This window comes from Meriones unguiculatus, chromosome 9, assembly GCF_030254825.1.
Source record: "Meriones unguiculatus strain TT.TT164.6M chromosome 9, Bangor_MerUng_6.1, whole genome shotgun sequence".
In the NCBI taxonomy this organism is placed as follows: domain Eukaryota; kingdom Metazoa; phylum Chordata; class Mammalia; order Rodentia; family Muridae; genus Meriones; species Meriones unguiculatus.
The window spans coordinates 29,043,548-29,064,444 of record NC_083357.1 but is presented as its reverse complement, the minus strand read 5'-3'; the positions used below and the strand labels follow the sequence as shown (position 1 = coordinate 29,064,444).

At 40.1% G+C, this 20,897-nt stretch overlaps 1 protein-coding gene across 4 annotated transcripts in view; it reads right to left on the bottom strand.

The window, feature by feature from the left end:
- Positions 1–20,897, bottom strand: part of Atxn7 (ataxin 7) — a 166,757-nt gene that overhangs the window by 40,852 nt on the left and 105,008 nt on the right. For all 4 annotated transcript variants that reach the window (XM_060390980.1, XM_060390979.1, XM_060390981.1 and 1 more), the window contains one exon: positions 19,257–19,361. In XM_060390980.1, coding sequence (XP_060246963.1) covers positions 19,257–19,361 — 105 coding nt within the window. The remainder of the gene's footprint in view (positions 1–19,256; positions 19,362–20,897) is intronic.

Below are 20,897 nucleotides of genomic sequence, written 5' to 3'. Positions count from 1 at the left end.
CAGCACTTGGGCCACTTGAAACAACTTTTCACCAAAGGTCTATAATCAAATTATCAAGCTCCTCAAGTCAGTGCTTTATGACGGAAATAAAGGCCTCACTAAAGAATCCGGGCCTCTTGGCATTTCCACATCTCTGGGCAGGGCTCACACTGCAGCACACCATTCACACTGCTGCATGAAAGAACAGATCACAAAGGGCAGATTACAAGGGAGAATGACTCCACTGGAGGGGGAAGGGACAGCGTGAATGGACTGTAAATAATGTTGCTAAGAAAGGGGCAGGAATATGGCAACCTCAAATAATCCTCCTGCTAGGAATGCTTCCCAAGAGGGCTGTCCTTAACTGTGTTTTCAAGTATGTGAGAAATACAAAAACCTTAGAACCAGGAGGAGGGGAGCCTAGGGAGGGTTGATAGTAGTCCCCCTTTGCCTGCTTAACTTGTAGCTCTCTGAAAGCATGTGTAAAAACACGTTTAAAAGGTACCCAATACACCACTAGAAATGGCCTAAGAAGTGCTGAGTGTCAACCATCCCTTATCACTGCAACTGGGAGTGTAACTCCTCATCTTCCCCACTGCTGCCATGAGACACCTTTTCAGATGGAAAAATGAATGAGCACAAAACAAAAAAAAAAAAAAAGAAAGAAAGAAAGAAAAGAAAAAAAGGATGAGCACTCTGGACAGGCAGCTGCTTCTCCAAAGACATCCTATGTACACTTCTGCAGCCCTGTCACAGACTCGGACTTCTACTTGAGGGCTACTATCTCCTCAAACACAGGAATGTACACACAAGAGGGCGCCTTCTGGGAAAAAGCTACTGTATAGCTCTGAGCAAAACCCAACTGTCACAATGTTTATGCCACCACTGTGATATAGGTGTCATTGTTTCTGATTGCAACAGTTGCCAATCCATGAATAACAAGCTGGCTGATTCTTCTATTTTGCCAAGTGGCATAGGGACTTCTCTCTTTGCTGTGCTCTAGATATTAGGTGTTATCCAAAGGATGCTGACAGAGCACAGCCACCAATCACTGTGCCTGTGGTAGACGTGGCCTTGCATCATCACTCAGACACTCCATCACATTACTCCCTTGAAACAGTCCTATACTAGGAGTAGCAATACACAACAAGAAAAGGAAAAAAACAGAAGAGGTGAAATTCCCAAATCCATCAATCTCTAAGTACAACTTTATCTGCTGGGGGATGGGAGAATCACTCTATAAATTCATCACTTTGCCATTAAAATTGTAGCTGTCAGCTTATTGAAATGCAAACATAAAAGTAAAAGAAAGTAAGTAAATTAGCCAGGTGATTTCCACCTGTCATGCCTGCATTGAGGAAGATCAGATCAAAGAATTACCAAGAGTTACAGGCTGATGTGTGTTACATCATCAACTTCAGACTACCTTGGTATAGAATAAAATTTTTATATTCATAAGAGTCAGAACATAAAAGAAAGTTAGTAAACCTGATAATTATATGAGCTGATTATATGAGTTATTGCTTTTTACTTTTTTATTTGTGTTTTTGAGGACAGGGTTTCTCTGTGCAGCCCTGGCTATCCTGGAACTCATTCTGTAGACCAGGCTGGCCTCAAACTTTATTGCTTTGTCAAAGTGAAGCTTTTGTGAAAGTCTCATCTTCCAGGTTAAGGAAGAGGCTCAACTCCTAAAAGCAAAAGACTAAGAACACCGCCTGCAGAGTGCTGTGCTCAGCTTGTCCCAAGAACCTCTAATTCTGCACCCTTATTATTTTCATCTTATTCTGGACAGAGGGCAGAAAAATTTAATAAACCAAAACAAGGTAACAGCAAAACCTCAGTCAGACACTGCTTAAGAACCCCAACTCCATCCCCAATCCCATCAGCAAGGAGTGAGGCATGGCTGCTTCCGTTTGACCATGTAAAACTTTTTTTTTTTTCTACAGAGAAACTGTCTGCTCTACTTACAAATGAGAGGGACCAGTGACAGCAAAAACAAAACCAGAAACAGCAATGCCAGAGATGGCAGTTTTTAAAAGTATCTTATCACTAGCATTTTGATGAAAGGTTGAAGATCTATTTATATTTAAAATCTTACAACTGGGGAGCTGTTTTAACCTGAACTGAAACCACACAGTCAAGCTCATTATTGAAGCTGCATGAAATCTTAACGGAGTAAAAATGCTAGAAGTTGGTTGTCATCTTATTCCCAGGCCAAAGACAGAAGGAATGAGAGAGATAATTAGCTTAGTTTTGCTGGTATTGTAAATAAAATAAGAGTCAATATTTGAGTAATTAAATTCACACAATTTTAGCTGCTGAATGACTTCCCAAGGTTGCTGTTTGTATTTTGTTGTTGTTCTTCACACAATGTTCTGTTTAAAACTTTACTGTGGATTTGAAGTAACGGACAAAACTTTTAAACACACTCTACAGGAAACACTCTGGGCTATCTGTCATAAAACCTCACTCACCACAAGATTAAAAAAAAAAACAAATAAAACTGAGGGTGTTACAAGGCTCTTCCATTTTTAGAGGGGAGTACCCAATGCTTTCCCAGTGTTTTGAAATCCGGGAGCGTTTGGTGCAAACCTCAGCATTTTCTAAGAGTTAATAGCAAAGCTAACTCCTGCCTGCATTTGAACTTTGGCCAGATCACTCAAATGACATTTCAGAATGGCTCCTGTGGACAGCTTGCAGCAGCTAATCCCTCTTGCTGAGATTAGCACTGATCCCCAGCACTGTAGCGCTCCCTCCCTCCAGCACTTGAGCAGCAGAGTCCTCCCTCCAAGCCTGTTAGCAAAACAGGACAAGAGCCAGAACCAAAAGAGACTTCCGTAAACCCTTCCAGACTCAGCTGGGCTCTACGCTAGTTAGCAAAGTCTTATTCCACCTTCTGGTTTACTCAGAACCAGGTCCCCCGCCAAACCCCGATTCTGAAAACTCACCCAGCAGAGCTCTTGGCTCCTGTGCAGAGGAAGGGCTGCTCAGAAGAGGCTTCCTGCTACCTTCCATTCACAGCTAGGCTGTGCTTCATTGCACACTTCTCACTGCAAGCCCGCATCATGAGTTGGGTCTGCCCACCAACTCCAAATATGCTCCATGTTTGGACTTATGTAACATTTGCTACTACTGTAAAAAGCACTTGAATTACAAAGGTCCTGGCAGATCAACAGAAAACGGGGTGGAGTCTAATTTCATCTAATATGGTCATACAAGGCATGCCGGCTGGTATAAATTAATTCCTCTACATCAGTGGTTCTCAATCTTCCTTTCTAATTCGGCTCCTCATATTGTGGTGAACTCCCAACCATTAAATTATTTTTCTTGCTACCTCATAGCTGTAATTCTGCCACAGCTGTGAACCATAATGTAAGCATCTGATAAGCAGGATATCTGATATGTAACCCCTGTGAAAGGGTCCTCTAACCCTAAAAGGTTCATGACCCACAGGCTGAGAACCACTGCTCTATATGAAGGGTGAGGCAATTTGTCAGAAATGAAGATAATTTCAGTAGCCTTTCTCCATGTTTTATTTCCTATACTAGCTATACTCACTAAGGGTCAAGTCTATTAAGCAAACTTTTCCTTCTTAAATAAAGTAGCACCAATCTTGACCCATTTTTGATACATATTTTCAAATTCTGTGCAATGTTGTTTGCTTATTGTCTGGCTTGACATACATTTCCTCAGGTGGAGACAAAGTGGAGGGCTCAGCTACTCTTTTTTTTTTTTTTTGGCTTTTGAAAACAGGGATTCTCTGTGTCGTTCTGGTTATCCTAGAACTAGTCCTGCAGACGAGACTTGTCTCGACCCCAAAGATCCACATGCCTCTGCCTCTTGGGTGCTGAGATGAAAAAGCATGCGCTCTACCTGGCAGCTCTTCTACTCTCAGCACACCTGCCCTCTGCGACTCCTTACGGGCAGCAATGCTGGCTCAGCTGGCCTTACCTCAGCACCATGGCAATCTCCACACAACGAACTACTCCTTTCCTGCCAACCGACAAACCCTACTGTTAAACAGACATGAGATGGACTGACAGCTGGTCTGAGTTTAATGGTAATAATGGCTCAGAGGCTTGGTGGATCAGAGCAAAGACTTTTTAAATGTGAAAAGAGGAGAAAATATAACAGAATCACTGTATGGGTAGGTGGGTAAGAGTGTGTGTGTCTGTTTGAGAAAGAGATTGTGTGTGTGTGTGTGTGTGTGTGTGAGAGAGAGAGAGAGAGAGAGAGAGAGAGAGAGAGAGAGAGAGAGAGAGAGAGGGAGAAAATGTGTAGACTGTTTAGCAAAAGTCATGAATTACCCTGGTGCAAATGATTATGCCAGAAGGCAAGAGAAAATGTGAGACACAAGTTCTATATTAACTCTGAAAACAGAGAATTGCCACACTCTTGAAGTTTACAACAAGCATTTTGTCTGTAATTTTAATGCCCATGCGGGGTGCCCTGCAATCTATCCCTATGACTCACGGCTATAATCAGAAACTCAAAGCTACAGTAGCCCTGAAGATGCTGGAGCAGATGAACAGTCTTATAAGTACAGTATAAAAACATTTTCCCCAGAATCCTTTCACAAGAACTAGTACAAGGATTTCAATCTGGGCACCTTGGTTCCCGCCCTTAGTCCAAGCACTTGCCTGACTGAAGGAGTATTACTGGGGTTCAAGGATAGCCTGGGCTGCACTGTGAGTATCAGCCGGTAGTGGACTACTAAGCGAGGCCTTGTTTAATAGTAACAGTTCATAATGAAGATTTCAGGCTAATTCACTGATGTCTGCACATCCCATTACGTACAATCTAAACATAACAGGCTCAGTTATCCTGCCTTCCCTAGGCGACAACGAAAGGGTCTCAGAACAACACTAGGACAAAGGGCCTTTCTTAGGCTAAGCGACAGTCCCATGGGACCCACCCCAGTGTCCATCCATATAAATGTATGACTACCTTGTTTTATTTAAAAATGCTTAAAACTTATTATGTAAAAAGCTGCAAAAAGAAATCACATACCCTAACTAAGCAAAGACTACAGAACTCAAGGAACCTGTATATAGTCAGAATAGCAATGAGGAACAGAGCTGTGGAACTTCACATTGGGTGGTCTACATCTACCAAATATGTTTTTTTAATAATTTATTTAATTTTATTTTATGTGCATTACTGTGAAGGTGTCAGATCCGTTGGAATTGGCATTACAGACAGTTTTGAGCTGCCATGTGGATGCTGGGAATTGAACCCAGGTCCTTTGGAAGAGCGGACAGTGCTCTGGACCACTGAGCCATCTCTCCAGCCCCCTAATTATGTTTTCATGCACTGCCACCTAAACTGAAAATCCATGGCAGAGTTAGAACTAGAAAAACAATTTTCTTCATATGCTTTCTCACGGCATGCACGCATGCACTTACTCCATATCCCCTAACATTTGGTCTTTCTGGTTCTCTTTTCTACACATTATAAGATATCCACCTGTACATTTGTTTACATATAAACACATTATTTATTAAATTCTACATATGAGAGAACATATGGACTTTTTTTCTGAGATTGTATGACCTCACTTAACATTATACATCTGAAGTCTACCCATTTCCCAGTTTATAAACATGTTGGTTCCGTTTCCTTGCTATAATGAATAAAGCAGCAATAAATATGGAGGTGTGAGTATCTCTACATAGGATATGAAGTTCTCTGGGTATGTGTTCAGGAGTAAAACAGTAAGGTTACTGTTCTAATTTTTCTAAAGAAATCTCCAAACTGATTTCTACAATGGCTATATTAATTTGCACACCCACTAACAGTATATGAGGATTCCTTTCTCTCTAAATCCTTTCCAACACTTGTTGAGATTTACTGATGACAGCCATTCTGACTGGGGTGAGATGGGATCTCAAGGCAGTTTTAATTTGCATTTCCCTAATGGTTAGAGAAAGCGAACAATTTAAAAATAGTTACTATCTATATGTGTTTATTTTTTATGTTTCTCTAAAACTCCTTTCTATACATGGGACAGAGCTAGTAAGAAAAAGAAAAAACAAAAACCTCCGGAAAACAGGCAATCTGTGACTATTCTGGGACTGACTCAGGGTGCTATGCACAACCAAGGGAAGGTCTCTGTAGCCTATTTAATTGTGAGACAGTCTCAGTAATGATGAGGCTAGCCCTGAAACCTGCTTCGGCCTTCAGGAGTGTTGGGATGCAGGCATATTCATGGCTAAAAGAAATAATCTGAATTTGTTTGTTTTTTTTTTAACTATGTTGGAGAAAGTATGAATGATAGTGACAGCCAAGAAAAAAGTAATTTTGTACATTGATAATCCGTACCAAAACAAACAAACAAACAAAGAATAAAGCTCAGATACAAGTTTTAAATACTACTTCTCAATGCTCTGAGGAAAATCTTGTTGAAGCCAATCCTGGCTTTGTTCTTCTTGGAAAGCATTACTATTGTTTAAATTATTTCTCAACAGTGTTCACAAAGTATTTTGGCTTTTTTGTTCGCTTTTGTTTTTCTTAGTTGTGACATATTTTTTCTTATGAAAATAATTAAGGCACCTTATGAAAAAGACAAAAATATCATTTTAACAAAAGTTACTCTTACTTTAAGAACAAAAATGCTATGACTCCCATACTTTGAAGGTTATATGTGCAGCAGTTTCACTGTGACCGAGATCATGGAGTGGCCCCTCTCATGGGAGCCAGCACTCACAGCAGCCAGAGGGCAATGAGGGCTTGGGATAAGGGCACAGACAGCCCAGTCCAAACACTTCTAATTCCCTGTACAGCCCAGGGAAAGGATCTGGTTTTGCCTGGCATCATGCCTTCTGCTATAGGTGGAAAATATATCAAAGAATGCACATAATGCAGTACAAGTATTCAGCAAGGTGTTCAGTAAGTCTTATCTATTACTGATTATAACCTAGGTGAAAATAAAGGGTAGACAGCATTTGAAAAGACGGAAAATGAGAGTAACATATAAGCTTGTACTACAAATATAAGTCTTTCCTTCACAAACCGTGCAATTTCCTACGGAGCACCCCTAAAAGCCAGGAGAAGTGTCATCCTGTGTTCTGCAGGACAACAAAGACTGCTGGCAGTTAGGAGATACTATGTTCCCATCACTGGCGGTAGGCAGTTCTTCACCTTACAACAACACAGGCCTCCACGAACTTCATGGTCTCAGCAGGCCAGGCAGGTTATAATTGGCCTTAATTGGCACTTTGAGCAGCTTTAACATTCCTTAGCTGCTGCCAAGGAGCACTTGAAAGGGGAAGAACGTATTTTCAAACTTGGAAATACCAAGCAATTCATTCAGGCTGAGGGCCTGAAAGACTGCTATCTTAGAATCTGGTTAGCTTCACCAAGAAACAGAGCTATGCTATTATGTAATGCTCATTAGGAGAGGTGGGAATGAAGTTTATATGAGATAATTCACCTCGGGGGCTAATCCAACCCAGTAGCTTTGCTCTGGCTTATCTCTTCTGATCTTTCAGGGCCAAACTGCACTTCATGCACATAAGGCACACAAATAATATATTACCCACATGGTCTGATTTATAAAGATGTGTGTGGAGCATCATCTGATTCCTAAGCTTTGTTATCAACTGACAGAAAAACATGAACACTATTAAAAGATAATCAATTACATCAAATGGAAAGAGGATACTGAGACCAGAAAAATGGCGCTGTATTTTCCTTGGTCTTGCAATTAATCTTGCTGAACAGTCCATTTTTAAGGTGCCAGCTACACACTCTACAATGATGAATCCTAGACTGGAAGAATTCACTCTCTCCCCTAAGGGTAAAAGCCATACAAAATGAACAGAAAGTACCTACAGATGCCAAAAATTACTTTGAATTTTAAAGTCACTTATTTTGGAACATTGCTTTATGTGACTGAATAGTAGCTAGATTTAGAATGCATTCTTGTACTAGCAGTAAGAAAGTATATGGGTTGAGAAATTGTCTTCAAACTCAAAATACAATCAAACATGTTTGAGTGTGTGAATGTGTGTGTATGCAAGAGTGTTCAAGTATGTGTGTGTGTAAGGAACAACGAAAGAAGCTTTAGAAAAGTATAAACTCAGAAAATAAATCTATCACCTTTTTCTGGTGGGGCTAATCTTCTGTATGGCTAGCGAGAAGACACCACAGCCCTTGATCCTTTCATAAATCCACCTAGCAGCAGTACACAATAACGCAGTGACCACTCACTCATTCTGACCCAGAAGCCCTTCCTGATACTCTCACACTACTTAGACATATGCCCAAGAGTGGCTCTGTTTAGAGTCAAAGACATGAAATTATATGGAAGTCCATCACAGGCCTGAGGAACCTGCAGCCCCACCATTCCTTAGGAGTAGTGGGGAACTATTAAAAAGAGGTTGAGCGCCAGGCATGGTGGCACACCTGTATTCCCAGCACTCAGAGAGGCAGAAGCAGGCAGAACTCTGTGAGTTTGAGGCCAGCCTAGTCTACAAAGCAAGCCCACGATAGCCAGGGCTACGTAGAGAAAGACTGTCTTGAAAAACAAAAACAAACAAACAAACAAACAAAACAACAACAACAACAAAAAAGGATGAGTGACAGCTATTGCTAACTAAAAAGCAGAAATGTACGTACATAATATGATCATTTTGTACCCCTGTTACCAAAAATGCCTATTATAAGATCCAGGTTCTCTGTGAGAAAACAGATATATGAATATTAAGTTCTTTATTTGTTTATAGGTTAGAGTGATCTACATAGTTAAAGAGCAGGGAAGTAGGAAAATTTTTTTAAACACTGAATGAATTATAAACAATATGTTTGAGATGATTTCATTTTGCTTATTTATATAAAATGTAATCAATCTCTCCTCTCTCCTCTCTCTTCCTTTCTCTGTCCTTCTCTGTTTCTGTCTCTGACTCTCTCGACACTCTTTGTTTCTTTCTATATCCCAAGTAGCCTTTGAACTCACTTTGTGTATCTTTCCCAGACCTCCAACTTGGAACAATCCTTCTGCCCGTGCCTCCTGAGTTCTGGGATTACACGTGTGTGTCACCATTCCTGGCTGAGTTTATATAATACACTACGCACAATAACTTTGAAGGGGTTGTTTAGCCATTTCTAGTATTAGAAAACCATGGGCTAGCAAGATCACTCAGCAGGTACATCGAAGTCGACAGCCTGAACTGGACTGCTGGGACCAACATGGTGGAAGGAAAAAACCCACTCCTGCAAGCTGTTCCTAGACCTCCACACATACAATGTGGAAAAATGTGCCCCCACACATACACACATAAAATAAATAGATTAAGATACGATGATTTTTAAAAATTCTCAATGAAGGACACCCTGGGATGCATGGAATCTTCGCACCCACCAAACACGTGTAGCTTCACTATGCCACTCATCTCTTCTGAAGCAAGCACACGAAGGTCAAAGGACCACAAAGGAGCACACCTGATTCACAAAACAAAAAAGGCCCATTTGCAACTCTGGCAAGCCAACATGTTAACTTTCTAAAGCTAACTATAAATCCTTAACATCAGGAGTTCTGGCAAACTGTTTAGCTTGGCAATCACAAGAGGCAATGAAAGCTAATTTTACTCCAAAATTTATTTTTAACTCCAACGACAGTACATATCAGGACCGAGATCTTGTATGAACAGGGACTCATTGCTTGTGCTTTAACTTAATTTTAATTGCTCATATTTATTCTGTAAATAAATTATCTGTTTTTTACAAGTGTGGATGTATGTGTGAAGGTTAGAGGACAAATTTTGTCAATCAATTCTCTCCTTCAATCATGAGTTCCAGGGTTCAAAATCATGTGATAAGGTATATAGATATTTTTACTTTTTAAGCCTCTAACTTACTTTATATTTTAAGTTGATATTATAATTAACCCCCAGCTTTCAAATACAGAAGGTGAAAAATACATAAAAAAAATACTGTGAAGCTCTTCTGGGAAAGTGCTCTCTCAGAATGCAGCAGCACAGTCTAACATCCAATGCACACTGTAGCACAGTAGAGAGTGAGGACAAGAGTGGCTGGATGCAGCCACTGCTCCCCTCCTCCGCAGCCAGCACATGCCCTGGAAGTCAGGAGGTTCTGCAGGGTGAAGAAGCCACAAGCACCCTATCTCCTGGTCACACCATAATCCACACCTTAACAGGTTTCTAGAAAGAGCAGGCCTACTTTAGAGTCAACAACAAACTGTCATGCGAGATGACTGCTGGAAAAACACTTCGTAACAAACATATCCCCCAAACAGACTTTTCTCCAGAATGTGCCCTTTAAAAACTTAAAAACAGCCTATCTTGTAATAACTGCTGGTTTCTATACGTAGTAGGCAAGTCCAAATCGTCACTGAACTACACTATACATACATATGAACACATTTGGAAAATAGTTTATGTTATCTTTATAACATTGGCTTTTAAAACTGATTCTAATCATTTTGACTCCATTAAGGTATAACTAATAAACAAAAATTACAAATATCTAAGTGTATGTGTTCTGATACAACCACACTGTGAACAATGTCCGTGTGTATGTACATATATTGTCAGAAATTTACATTTGCATTATTTTAGTGACCCAAATCAGAACTGTCAAAGTAATTCATTAAATCACTACAGTAAAATCTCAGTAAGCAGCATGGACGAGTCACCATGTAGAGAAACAATATGTTGAAATACTGACAGTTTCATTGAATGATGGTTCTTTGAACATGGAAACAGCATTGAAAGTCTCCATGCTCACTGACAGAGAATTGGTTAAATTAGTTACAATGCATTAAGAAATTAGAATAGAGGGCTTTTAAAAAGAATATAGCAGAGCAATGTCACTAATACATAAGAGGAATTTTAAGGAGGTAAATTCAAAAGAAATTTAAATGCTCCCAGGGACACACAGACAGATATTCTTTTGACTGGAGTCTAATAACATCCTAAGAACTTATCCTTCAAGCTGGCTCTCTGAAAAGATAAAGAACTTGGTTCATTTTGACTGCACAGTTATGTTATTGGTTAATTTTTTTTCTCCAGCATGTACATTACTACCCCAATAATAATTTGTAAAAATTCAATCACAGATCTGAAGAGATGGCTCTGTAGTTAAGAGCACTGGCTCTTCTGCCACAGGACTCGAGTTCAATTCTTAGCATCTACATGACAGCACACAACTCTCAAGTCCAAGATCTGACATGTGAAGGTTAACACAGACATACATGCAAGCAAACAACAATGCACATAAAAATAAATAATTTTAAAAAAATCAATCATATTCTTTTCTCCCTCCTTTAGTGGGCCTGAAAATTGAATTCAAGTATCTCTTTTTCTTAAAGAGAGACAGGGTCTCACTATGTATCCATGACTAGCCTGGAACCTTCTCTGAAGACCAGGCTGAACTCAAGCTCACAAAGACTGAACACTCTCTGCGTCCAGCATGCTGGAATCACAGGTGCCCACTACTGCCCCCAGCTGAATGCATGTCTTATGCGTGCTGGACATTCCTCAAATAAAATCTTGCTGCTGCTGAAAATATGAGAAGTCCTAGGAAAATACATACATGCTCCTTTGTCCTTTGATTTTATGATTAGATTACTAACTAGGTTAGTAAATAATAACAACAAGGAAAAACAGTAACAAGAAAGTAAACACAAAAGAGCTGAAAAGCATAAATGACCTTCCTAAATTTACCATCCCTACAATATTTTTTTTCCTACTTCTACAAACTTTAGAAAACCCCTAAAGGCTTCTCATTCAGGTCAGTACACTTTGTTATAACATGAATGCCCATATACAAATGGAAAGACTAGCCATAAGCTCAAGTCAATTCATCAGCTACTTAAACCAAAATCCCACACTTCCTTTCCCATAGGGCTCCTACCTTATCCACCATCAGTCCTTGCTGGCTTCATACTTCCAAAGTAGATTTCAATTCCAATACACCTCTCTGCTCCATCTACCACAATCTTCATCTAAGTGTTTTTTCTCATCTATGTCTTAAACTTAAACAGTACAAAACAACACATTAACTGGCTTCTCTGATTCCCTCTATGGCCCATGTCCCACCAAACAATCAAAACTAGAGCTTGGCACTTGACGACAGTCCTCCAGTGACAGTGCATGTACTGCTCAATTTTATTGCTCCCTTATCTTACAGAAGCCACTGCATCACCTGACCTGCTCTCCCCTTTCCACTTCAATCCAGACCCCTTTCCTTTTGGCATACCGTTCTTCCTCCTCAGGAGCCTTAAACTGTCAAGCCTTCCTGGACCTTTGCACTTGCTATTTCTGCTGCATGAAACACTCTTCCTCCAGATCTCAAATGATTGGCTCTTTTTCACTGTTGAATTGAAATACCAACTCCTTGCAGAAGTTGTCTTGAGACATTCATAGTTTGCTCTGCTGTCATCTTTCTCTCTCCATCTTCCCTTTACAGAATACAGACTGCAGGATATCAGTGACCATTCTGCTAACAGCACACAGAAATCCTTGACATTTAATTAGCACAAAATATTTGCTAAAACATGCATAATGTCACTGATGATTTATTGTCTTCTAAAGCAAATCACAATGACATAGACATTAATAAAAGCAGGTCGATAAGAGGAAAATTAATACATTTTATAACTAAAAATTAAAATGTTCCTTCAAATAGCATAAAGAACAGCATTATAAAGGTCTCTGCTTATCATATTACTAAGAAAAAAATACATGATAAAATTACATTATCTGGAATGAGAGCACTTTCTTATCTGATGCTATTGAACTCTAATTAGCACTTATAGTAAAGAAAATTTTGAATTTATTTTACAACATGTAATTAAGTTGCAAAGAATGTAGATCAAACCATCCTCCTAGACTGACTTCCACAGAGATTAAGTACAATATTGAAAAAATCTTCACCCCTGACATCATTCCTGAGCTGAGCCTGTTCTGCTGTGCTCCATGCTCCCCTGCCTGCTGGAAAGACCTGGCATGTGTTTTTCTGCTTTGCAGTTGTATCAGTTTATTTATTAATTGCAGAAACAAATAAGGCAATAGTTCTCTGAAGAGCTACAAGTTGTGTTCTAAAGGGAGCTGAGCTTTGGCTCACTACCATGACTCTGAGTTAAGAACAAGAGCAGAAGAGAAATCTGGTGACTGTTGAATTAAACACATACCTCCACAACTCCATCTCACAATTCCTAAAGAGTCTCTCTGATGTAACTGATTTACAATGCTGATCCAGTTACTCTAAGAAAACGTAATATTTTACCTCAGACAAAACATCTGTCACTAATCACAATAGTGTGGACACGTAGACCTGTCTTCTCAGGCTCTTCTTTTAACTCTATCCATCCATACTACACGCAAGAGAAATAGGTGGCTTGGTACACTGTGCAAGTGATGTTTAATTTAGGACTATACAGAAGATAGAAGATAGATTAGGAATAGAACAGAAAATGAAACAATCTGTGCAAAACTGCTTTGGAAGTCATAAGTACTATTAAAAATAATAAGTAATACCTGGAGATATTAGATGTTTTAGTTAATGCCAATCTTAAAAAATATTAGCTATCAACAAAATTTCAAAGTAGAAAAAGGGTCAGACTAAAACTATTCATTGCCAAAAAAAATTGCCCACAGTTAAAAAAGCATTTCAAACAGTCACCAAAGCCAGGTGAAGTGGCACACACCTGTAATCCCAGCACTAAGAGAGAGGTAAAGGCAGGCAGATCTCTGTGAGTTTGAGGCCAGCCTGGTCTACAAAGTGAGTCCAGGACAAACAAAGCTTTTTTGTTTTTAGATACACAGAGAAATCTTCTCTCGAAAAAAACAAACCAACCAACCAAAAAAAAAAAAAACACCATAAGAACACTTCCTATGTCTAAGTCAATCAAGTTAGAGGAAGTGGTTTTTCTCTATTAAACAGCCAACCCTGTATTTGTTATGCAAAGTAACTCAATAGCATGACAGCAATACTGATCACAACCACCAGTACAATTTTATAGACCATAAAAAGCAGCATTTTAGCCAGGTCTAGTCCAACAGAGTCAGAGTAAGAATCATTCTACTGTTAGAGTAGCATTCTTTGAAATCAATTAATTAGCACAATTAGACTGCTTTCTCTTGAGCAAGTAACCCATCCTCTGATGAAAAGGACATTTTGTTGAATGTAACTTACGCCAGCACCCACAAAATACAAAGCATCCAAGTCATTAAGTACAAGATTCAAAGCAGAAAGAGCTAGAAGAGCACAGCAATAGCCAGCATGGCAGTGGCCCACGCCCTGTAATCCCAGCACTCTGGAGGAAGAGGCTGGCAGATCTCTGTGAGTTCAAGGCCAGCCTGGTCTAGAAAACATGTTTAGGACAGCCAGGGATACACAGAGAAACCCTGTCTTGAAGACCAAAAAAAGAAACAAAACAAAACAAAAACAACCCAGCAATGCTCATACCAACATTGCTCTGATATAGCCAACAGCCAGTTTATGACTGTCATTTGTGAGCAGAGGTCTGCTACAGGCTTGAGTTTCACACTAAGGCCTGACCAATGGACTCACATGCCACTTACAAGGACCAGTATGAACAACTGACAGAAGACAAAGGTACTGACACGTGACCCTTTTGCAGAACAGAAGAGTATAGAATTCTGCTTCCAACATCTGTTATTTCCAATTAGTAGACTTCTAAATCATCAAAGGAAATGGAATCTAATAGTTTATAGCCAGTGTCTCCCAAAACATGGAATATACTTCACTCCAAACATTATGAACATTAAATCATAAGTCAAACAAATGGCCTTTCCAAACCTCTTTCAATTCTGTGGTAAAACCATAACATACATATCATACCATACCATACCATACCACACCACACCACACCACACCACACCACACCACACCATACCATTCCCTTCCATTACCGTTACCATTTTACTCCTAGCCGCCTAGGCTCCTTTTAAACAAAAATGGCAGGTCTCAGGTTCATATCCAAAACTGGTAAGACCACCAACAAAGAATTAAATGCTCTTTATCTTACATTGTCTTCTTTATGACAAACAACATTAGCCTATTTCTATGTTTCTGTTAGAGTTTTCTTTGTAAATGATTTATACCAATAAAAACTGATTTAAAGAAAAGTAGTAAGTGATATTAAATGAGCAGGTCAGGCAAGTTTAGTCAGATAGCCTCATTAAACATTGGGAATGAATGGCTTAGTCAGAAGTACTATCATGCCTAGCTCAGACAGTCAAGTTGACCCAAAAGGTTAATGAGCAGATCAGCCTAACCAATCTAAGGCAAAATGCTTCAATGACTGACATTTGATCAGGGTTTCAATTAATTTTATATATATATTCTAAATACTTGTCCCAGGATGAGTATCTCTTCATCTGTTTCTGTTACGTAAGATCACTCGTATGTCTGTGTAGAAAGGTGGTAGTGTTTTACATCCGTCTTCCTAAAAGAAAACAGTAACCAGCAGGGCACAAAGCATGGGGCCTATCCAGAGGCTCTGTGGCAATCACGAGAATGAAGGTACACAATCCCACAGGCTGACTACAAGGCATCCCTAACCATAGTCTATTTCTACCTGTGCAGATCCAGAGACAAGATATATAGTAAATTCTTTAGTAGCATTGGGCCAACACATCCATCACCAACTCACTAAGATTCCTGCTTCACAGGAATGTCACTTCTGGCCCTACAGAAAGTTACCCTTAGTCCTCTTTCACAAGTCATTTCAGCAGTCATTTATGTGACATTACCAGCACAAGATACAAAGACTTCAAGATAGATTTTTAAAATCAGGACCTCTTTTCTCTGCATCACTGCTACAGTCTCCAACACTTCCGAGTGGGTATGCCTCAGCCCCTGTGAGACTCGGTAAGAGCCCCATAGTGGGCAGTTATCTGTGAAGGCAGAGAGCGTTAGCCAACTTGCAAGTCACAACCAGCCAAGGGAGCTTGCCATTTCCAGTCCCTGGGTTCTGCTGGGAGATTCTGAAGTGATAAGGCTGAAATGGATTTTGGGAAGCAGTCTATCAGAGAGCTCTCTTAATTCAGATGCAGGACAGATTTTTTTTTTTTTTTTAGTACACTGGCTCAAATTCTGTTCTTAAAATCTGGTATTAACCATAAGAAACCTCCTATGCTTAGAAACACTGAGAAACCAACAAGATCTATGTGAGGAATGCTGGAGTATTTGAAACCATTATAGCAACTTCAAAACACACCTTCTATACAGTTTAAAAAAAAAAAAAACAGAAGATTATATAGGCACAGTCAGAATACGAAACCTGAGATACTACAGGGACACTTCAGCCATTACTACCACTAGCCAGGTAGAAATCCTTGTAGGCAGCTATTTCCTCCAAAGTCAGCTTTCTAGCAAAATTCAGGCGGCCACTTTTCTAGGTAACAATGCTCTGCTCACCAATTCTCTCTCTCTCTTTGGTTTTTTGAGACAGGGTTTCTCAGTGTAGCCTTGGCTGTCTTGGACTCGCTCTCTAGAACAGGCTCGCTTCAAACTCACAGAAGCATACTGCCTCTGCCTCCCCGAGTGCTAGGATTACAGGTGTGTGCCACTGCACCCTGCTACCAATTTTCTCAACATCTACATCACCAATGGTGAGTAATTTACAAGCAGTCACTGTCGTGTCCTTTCCTGTCCTGACTTTGGTAGCTTTAAATGAACCAGTAGGATTTTGGAGCAACTGCTTGTTTGTTCCTGTTTGTCAGTATCAGCAACACATGAAGTCACAGAAAATTATCAAAAGATGCACTCCCTCTATTGGCAAGTATGAGTTGTTCTAAGACAAGCTCTGACTCCCAATGCTGAAATCTACAGGAAATGCAAACCACCACACAGCCAACGAGCATTACGTGCAAGATTCCGTAACTGCAAGGGAGAAGAGCTACAAGACCACAGCAGTGCTCATGGCTAAAGCTGTTTTCCTACGTCAGGACCAAATCAGATTATTTCACTGACTTTCTTGACTATATAATGATGTCAGAACGGGTCAGGTTCAGCAGAAGCTCTGGTTTGATTTTTGAATTCTGACCATTTTCCAGGCTAGATCCTGATGTTGACTGACAGCAGCAGCAGCAGCAACAGCAGCAAAAGCAGCAACCCACAGCTCCCAGCCAGCCAGTCTCATGGAAAAAAAGCTGCCCTTGGTGACAGTGTTGCTAAACTAGGTTTGCTAAATTAGAAGGATTTAAATGCATTTCTAATATCCGATATTTTCAATTTACAATGCCTTATCAGTATGTAACCCCACCATAAATTAAGGGCTGTCTGTACTGCAATAAAGAAACGACAATGGCTACTTGGCAAGATTCTGATTTTGAAAATCATTTTTTATAGTTATTAACTATGGAAAGAGAATGCAAGGATTTTCCTCCTGCAATTTCATCAAAAAGAAAGGGGAGAAGGGAGAAAGGAAGATTGGTTTCCAAAATTAGTTTTCCTTTCATAATTCCTGTGCACAGAAGAAACATGGCAAGGCAGCACCAAGAGTGGTTCTCACTGGCCCTAGTGACACCTCCCATGCTGGCAAATAGCATGACACCCCTCTCCATTTCATGATGCCCCATGCTGATCTGTCTGCAATTCCAATCTCCTTCCTAATTCCACCAACCCTCTTCCGCTACTGACTCAGAAAGGCCTCTGGGACTCTCATACCTAATCTGTAATATTTCCCTTACCACTAGAGGGACCGCAGCCTTGTGCTTGGGGTCTTTATTGTCACTGCACGGGGGATGGACACAGGGAAAAGCAGACATTAGATTTGAAGACACTTTCCATTTAACTATTGGCAGTCTAAAAGAAGACACAGGAAGATTAAAAGTAAATCTGTGAATAAAGTTAGTACTAATTGTGCTTTTAGAAACACTCCTATGCTATTTTCTTGGTGCTCTTGGTGACAGTTCCCCACATTGATCCTGCATCCCCTAGACTACAGAAAATGAAACTGCAGTTGTGTAATGTGCTGCTGTCACTAGGTAAAGCGGTTCTAGAAGATGACCATGATGGATCTATGGAAGTCCTGCAAGAAGCAGCACATTGACACTTTCTCTATGCTTCCTTCTAATCCTGTCTACCTATCAGTTTCTGGAAGCATCGCAAAGTCATATTCTGGTTCTGAGAATCTACAACAGGTGTCCACTAACACACAGCAAAGGTCTGTGTGCTAGTACTCCCAGCCTACTTCTGTACGGGGTTCATCTACAAATGGGCCCATCAGCTTCAGCCAATGAGAACTGTCTAGCACATTCCAGAGAGCCCGGATGTTCTTGGCTCTGAGCTCAGGCATGTCGCTCAGAAACCAGCCTGGAGCCACCAAATATGGTTGCTCAGCACATAAACTGTGCAGCTGCTTGTGGAAGCTCTGTGTACACCCATTAAACCCTTCCAATTTTAGGGGGTTAAAGGTCACTAAAAATTACCTTCCAGACCTTCCAAAACTGGCTTATATTATGCTTAAAAACAGAAAAACTAAACAGAGAGGAAACAATTTCACTTTTCAAATCCTCATGTGAAGGCTCTTATTTACTCACTGGTGGGCAATCGATGTTCCTCCTTATTCTTGATGCCTCAGGCTGTTTTAGCTCTAGACACAGACCTTCTGGTGTCTGGAGGCAGAACTCTGTCTACCCTGCGACCCCCAGGACCTGCGGGGTGCTAAGCACTGCTGGTGGCTTCACATGCATTCCAATAGTCCCAGTAGGAGCCCTGAGGTCACCACTGCTCCCTGTACTGTAAAGCCAACTAAGGTCGGGTCACTTGCTTAATATGAAAAGAGAACCTGTGGTTCTTACAGGGTTAAATGTAAGCCCAATCTACTTCAAGCTTCAAAGGCCTGAGTCCAAAACTGAACAACTGACTGACTTTCTTCTCCAGTGTCAGCCTTCTGTGTGGTGGAGCATGCCTTTAATCCCAGCACTTGGGAGGCAGAGAAAAACGTATCACTGCGAATTTGGGGCCAGCCTGGTCTATAGAGTAAGTTTCAGGACATCCAGAGGAATACAGAGAGACCCTCTCTCAAAAAAACCTGTAACAATACTGACATAAAAATTTCAAGAGATAACTTTCTCCTTATGTTTCAGGAAAAACCAAAAAATGCAAACCAGAAACATAAAATTCAGAAAACACCCATCATGACAGTTCTTAGCCCCTTCTAAGAATTCGAATGTCTACTTGCTGCAGAAGGTGCTGAGAAGCTCCCTGCTCTATCGCTGGCCGTCAGTCACACAGCTTTCTTTCCCTTTCCTTCCTGACGATCTTCACGGTTCAGCACTTACCGTAGTGAGACTGAAATGCCTGTGGTTTGACAACCTGGTTGCAGTCGTTACACACCACTAAGTAGAAATCGTCATGTGCAGGACAGAGACCAAATATTGGCATATCTGAAACAAACAAACAAAAACCAGCATCACTCACTCATCTGTTAGCGCTGCAATGAAGGAGAGGTACACTCCTCTCCATAGAAAGTGCCTTATCATAGTGAAGAGCACATGGATAGCTCAAGAGTGTATTACAGGTGAGAGAGAAAGCAAACCAGGCTAACAGCCTATGAAGGCATGAAATACAATTCATCGAGTTATTATGAGCTATAATAGAGCTATTAAAATGTGAACAATGAGTACATTAACGATAAAATGATTAATGGTGAATTCTACCGTGATTGAGGAACAATCTCCAAGAATATGAAATGCTTAGCAATTCACAAAGCTACAGCATTTAATGTTTTTATTTGTTTAAACATGCATACTCTTCTAGTCCTCTAGTCCCAAGTACTATGGACCAGATAAAAAAAGGTGCAGAGACAGCAAAGAGTAAAATTATTGGTTAATTTCTTTTCCACTTATCTTAGGGCCCAATAATCTCTTACATACTGACGCCAACACACCTGGGTACAAACTCAGAAGTTATATATATATATATATTTTTTTTTCATTTCTTCTAATATGGTTGAATATACATGGTCCAACCATTATTGTCAATAACAATCTTTGAATCAGCTCAAGAGTTTCGATCCCGAAGCTAAACTTTTAAAATTATTTCAAATTTACCAATGTAAGCAAGTATTTCATAGTATACGTACTATTTAGAGTATTTCCAATGAGTGGCTAGATAGCACTTTTTAACTTGGCAAATATTTCAGCAGACCAAACCAAGGGAAGGAAGAAAGGAACTGAGTCTGCAGATGCAGCTCAGTGGGAGAATGCTTGCCTAGCTTGAGGAAGGCCCTGGGTTCAATCTCTAGCCCCTACAAAATAAGTAATTAGTAAAAAGTAAGGGGGGTGGAGGGGGCTAATTGGCCTCTTCTCTCTTTCCTATAGATTCATTTCACTTTTCTCACATAACAGTACTGGTTTTATAAAATAAGAAAATACCATGGATGATGTCAGAAAATGATATCTAAAATATCAAATTGGCAATCTAATATTTACAAATGGCTATCGCTAGCATTTTCTTGAAAGTATCTATTATACTAAATTGCACAGAAATAGCCATAAATCTGAAATGTGCTACGGCCACTGCAATTCAGCGATGCAGGCACATCACTGCATAGCTCCTCTGTCTTGTTTTCTCACTTTATCCTGACAGCTTCCTGTACAGTCCAGTACGTCACCACTCTCCCAAAGAAGAAAATGAGTTGCAATGTGGCAAAGCACTTGTCTAGCGCCAACAACAGGGGTTCGATACTGATGCATACAGTGGCTTGAACTTGTTTTCTTCTTTAGAGTTGAAAAGTATAAAATGTCTTTAAGTAATAAATATTTTCATTCATGAAAACAAACCAATTAGTCTTATTTAATAAACAAATTAAAAAACATTTTAAAATGTTTCTAACTTCCTGTTAGCCTGTGCTGAGCTGTGTCCGTCATTTCTGACTGTACTTAATGACTGGCAGTGTTATATAATATGCATGCTTTAGC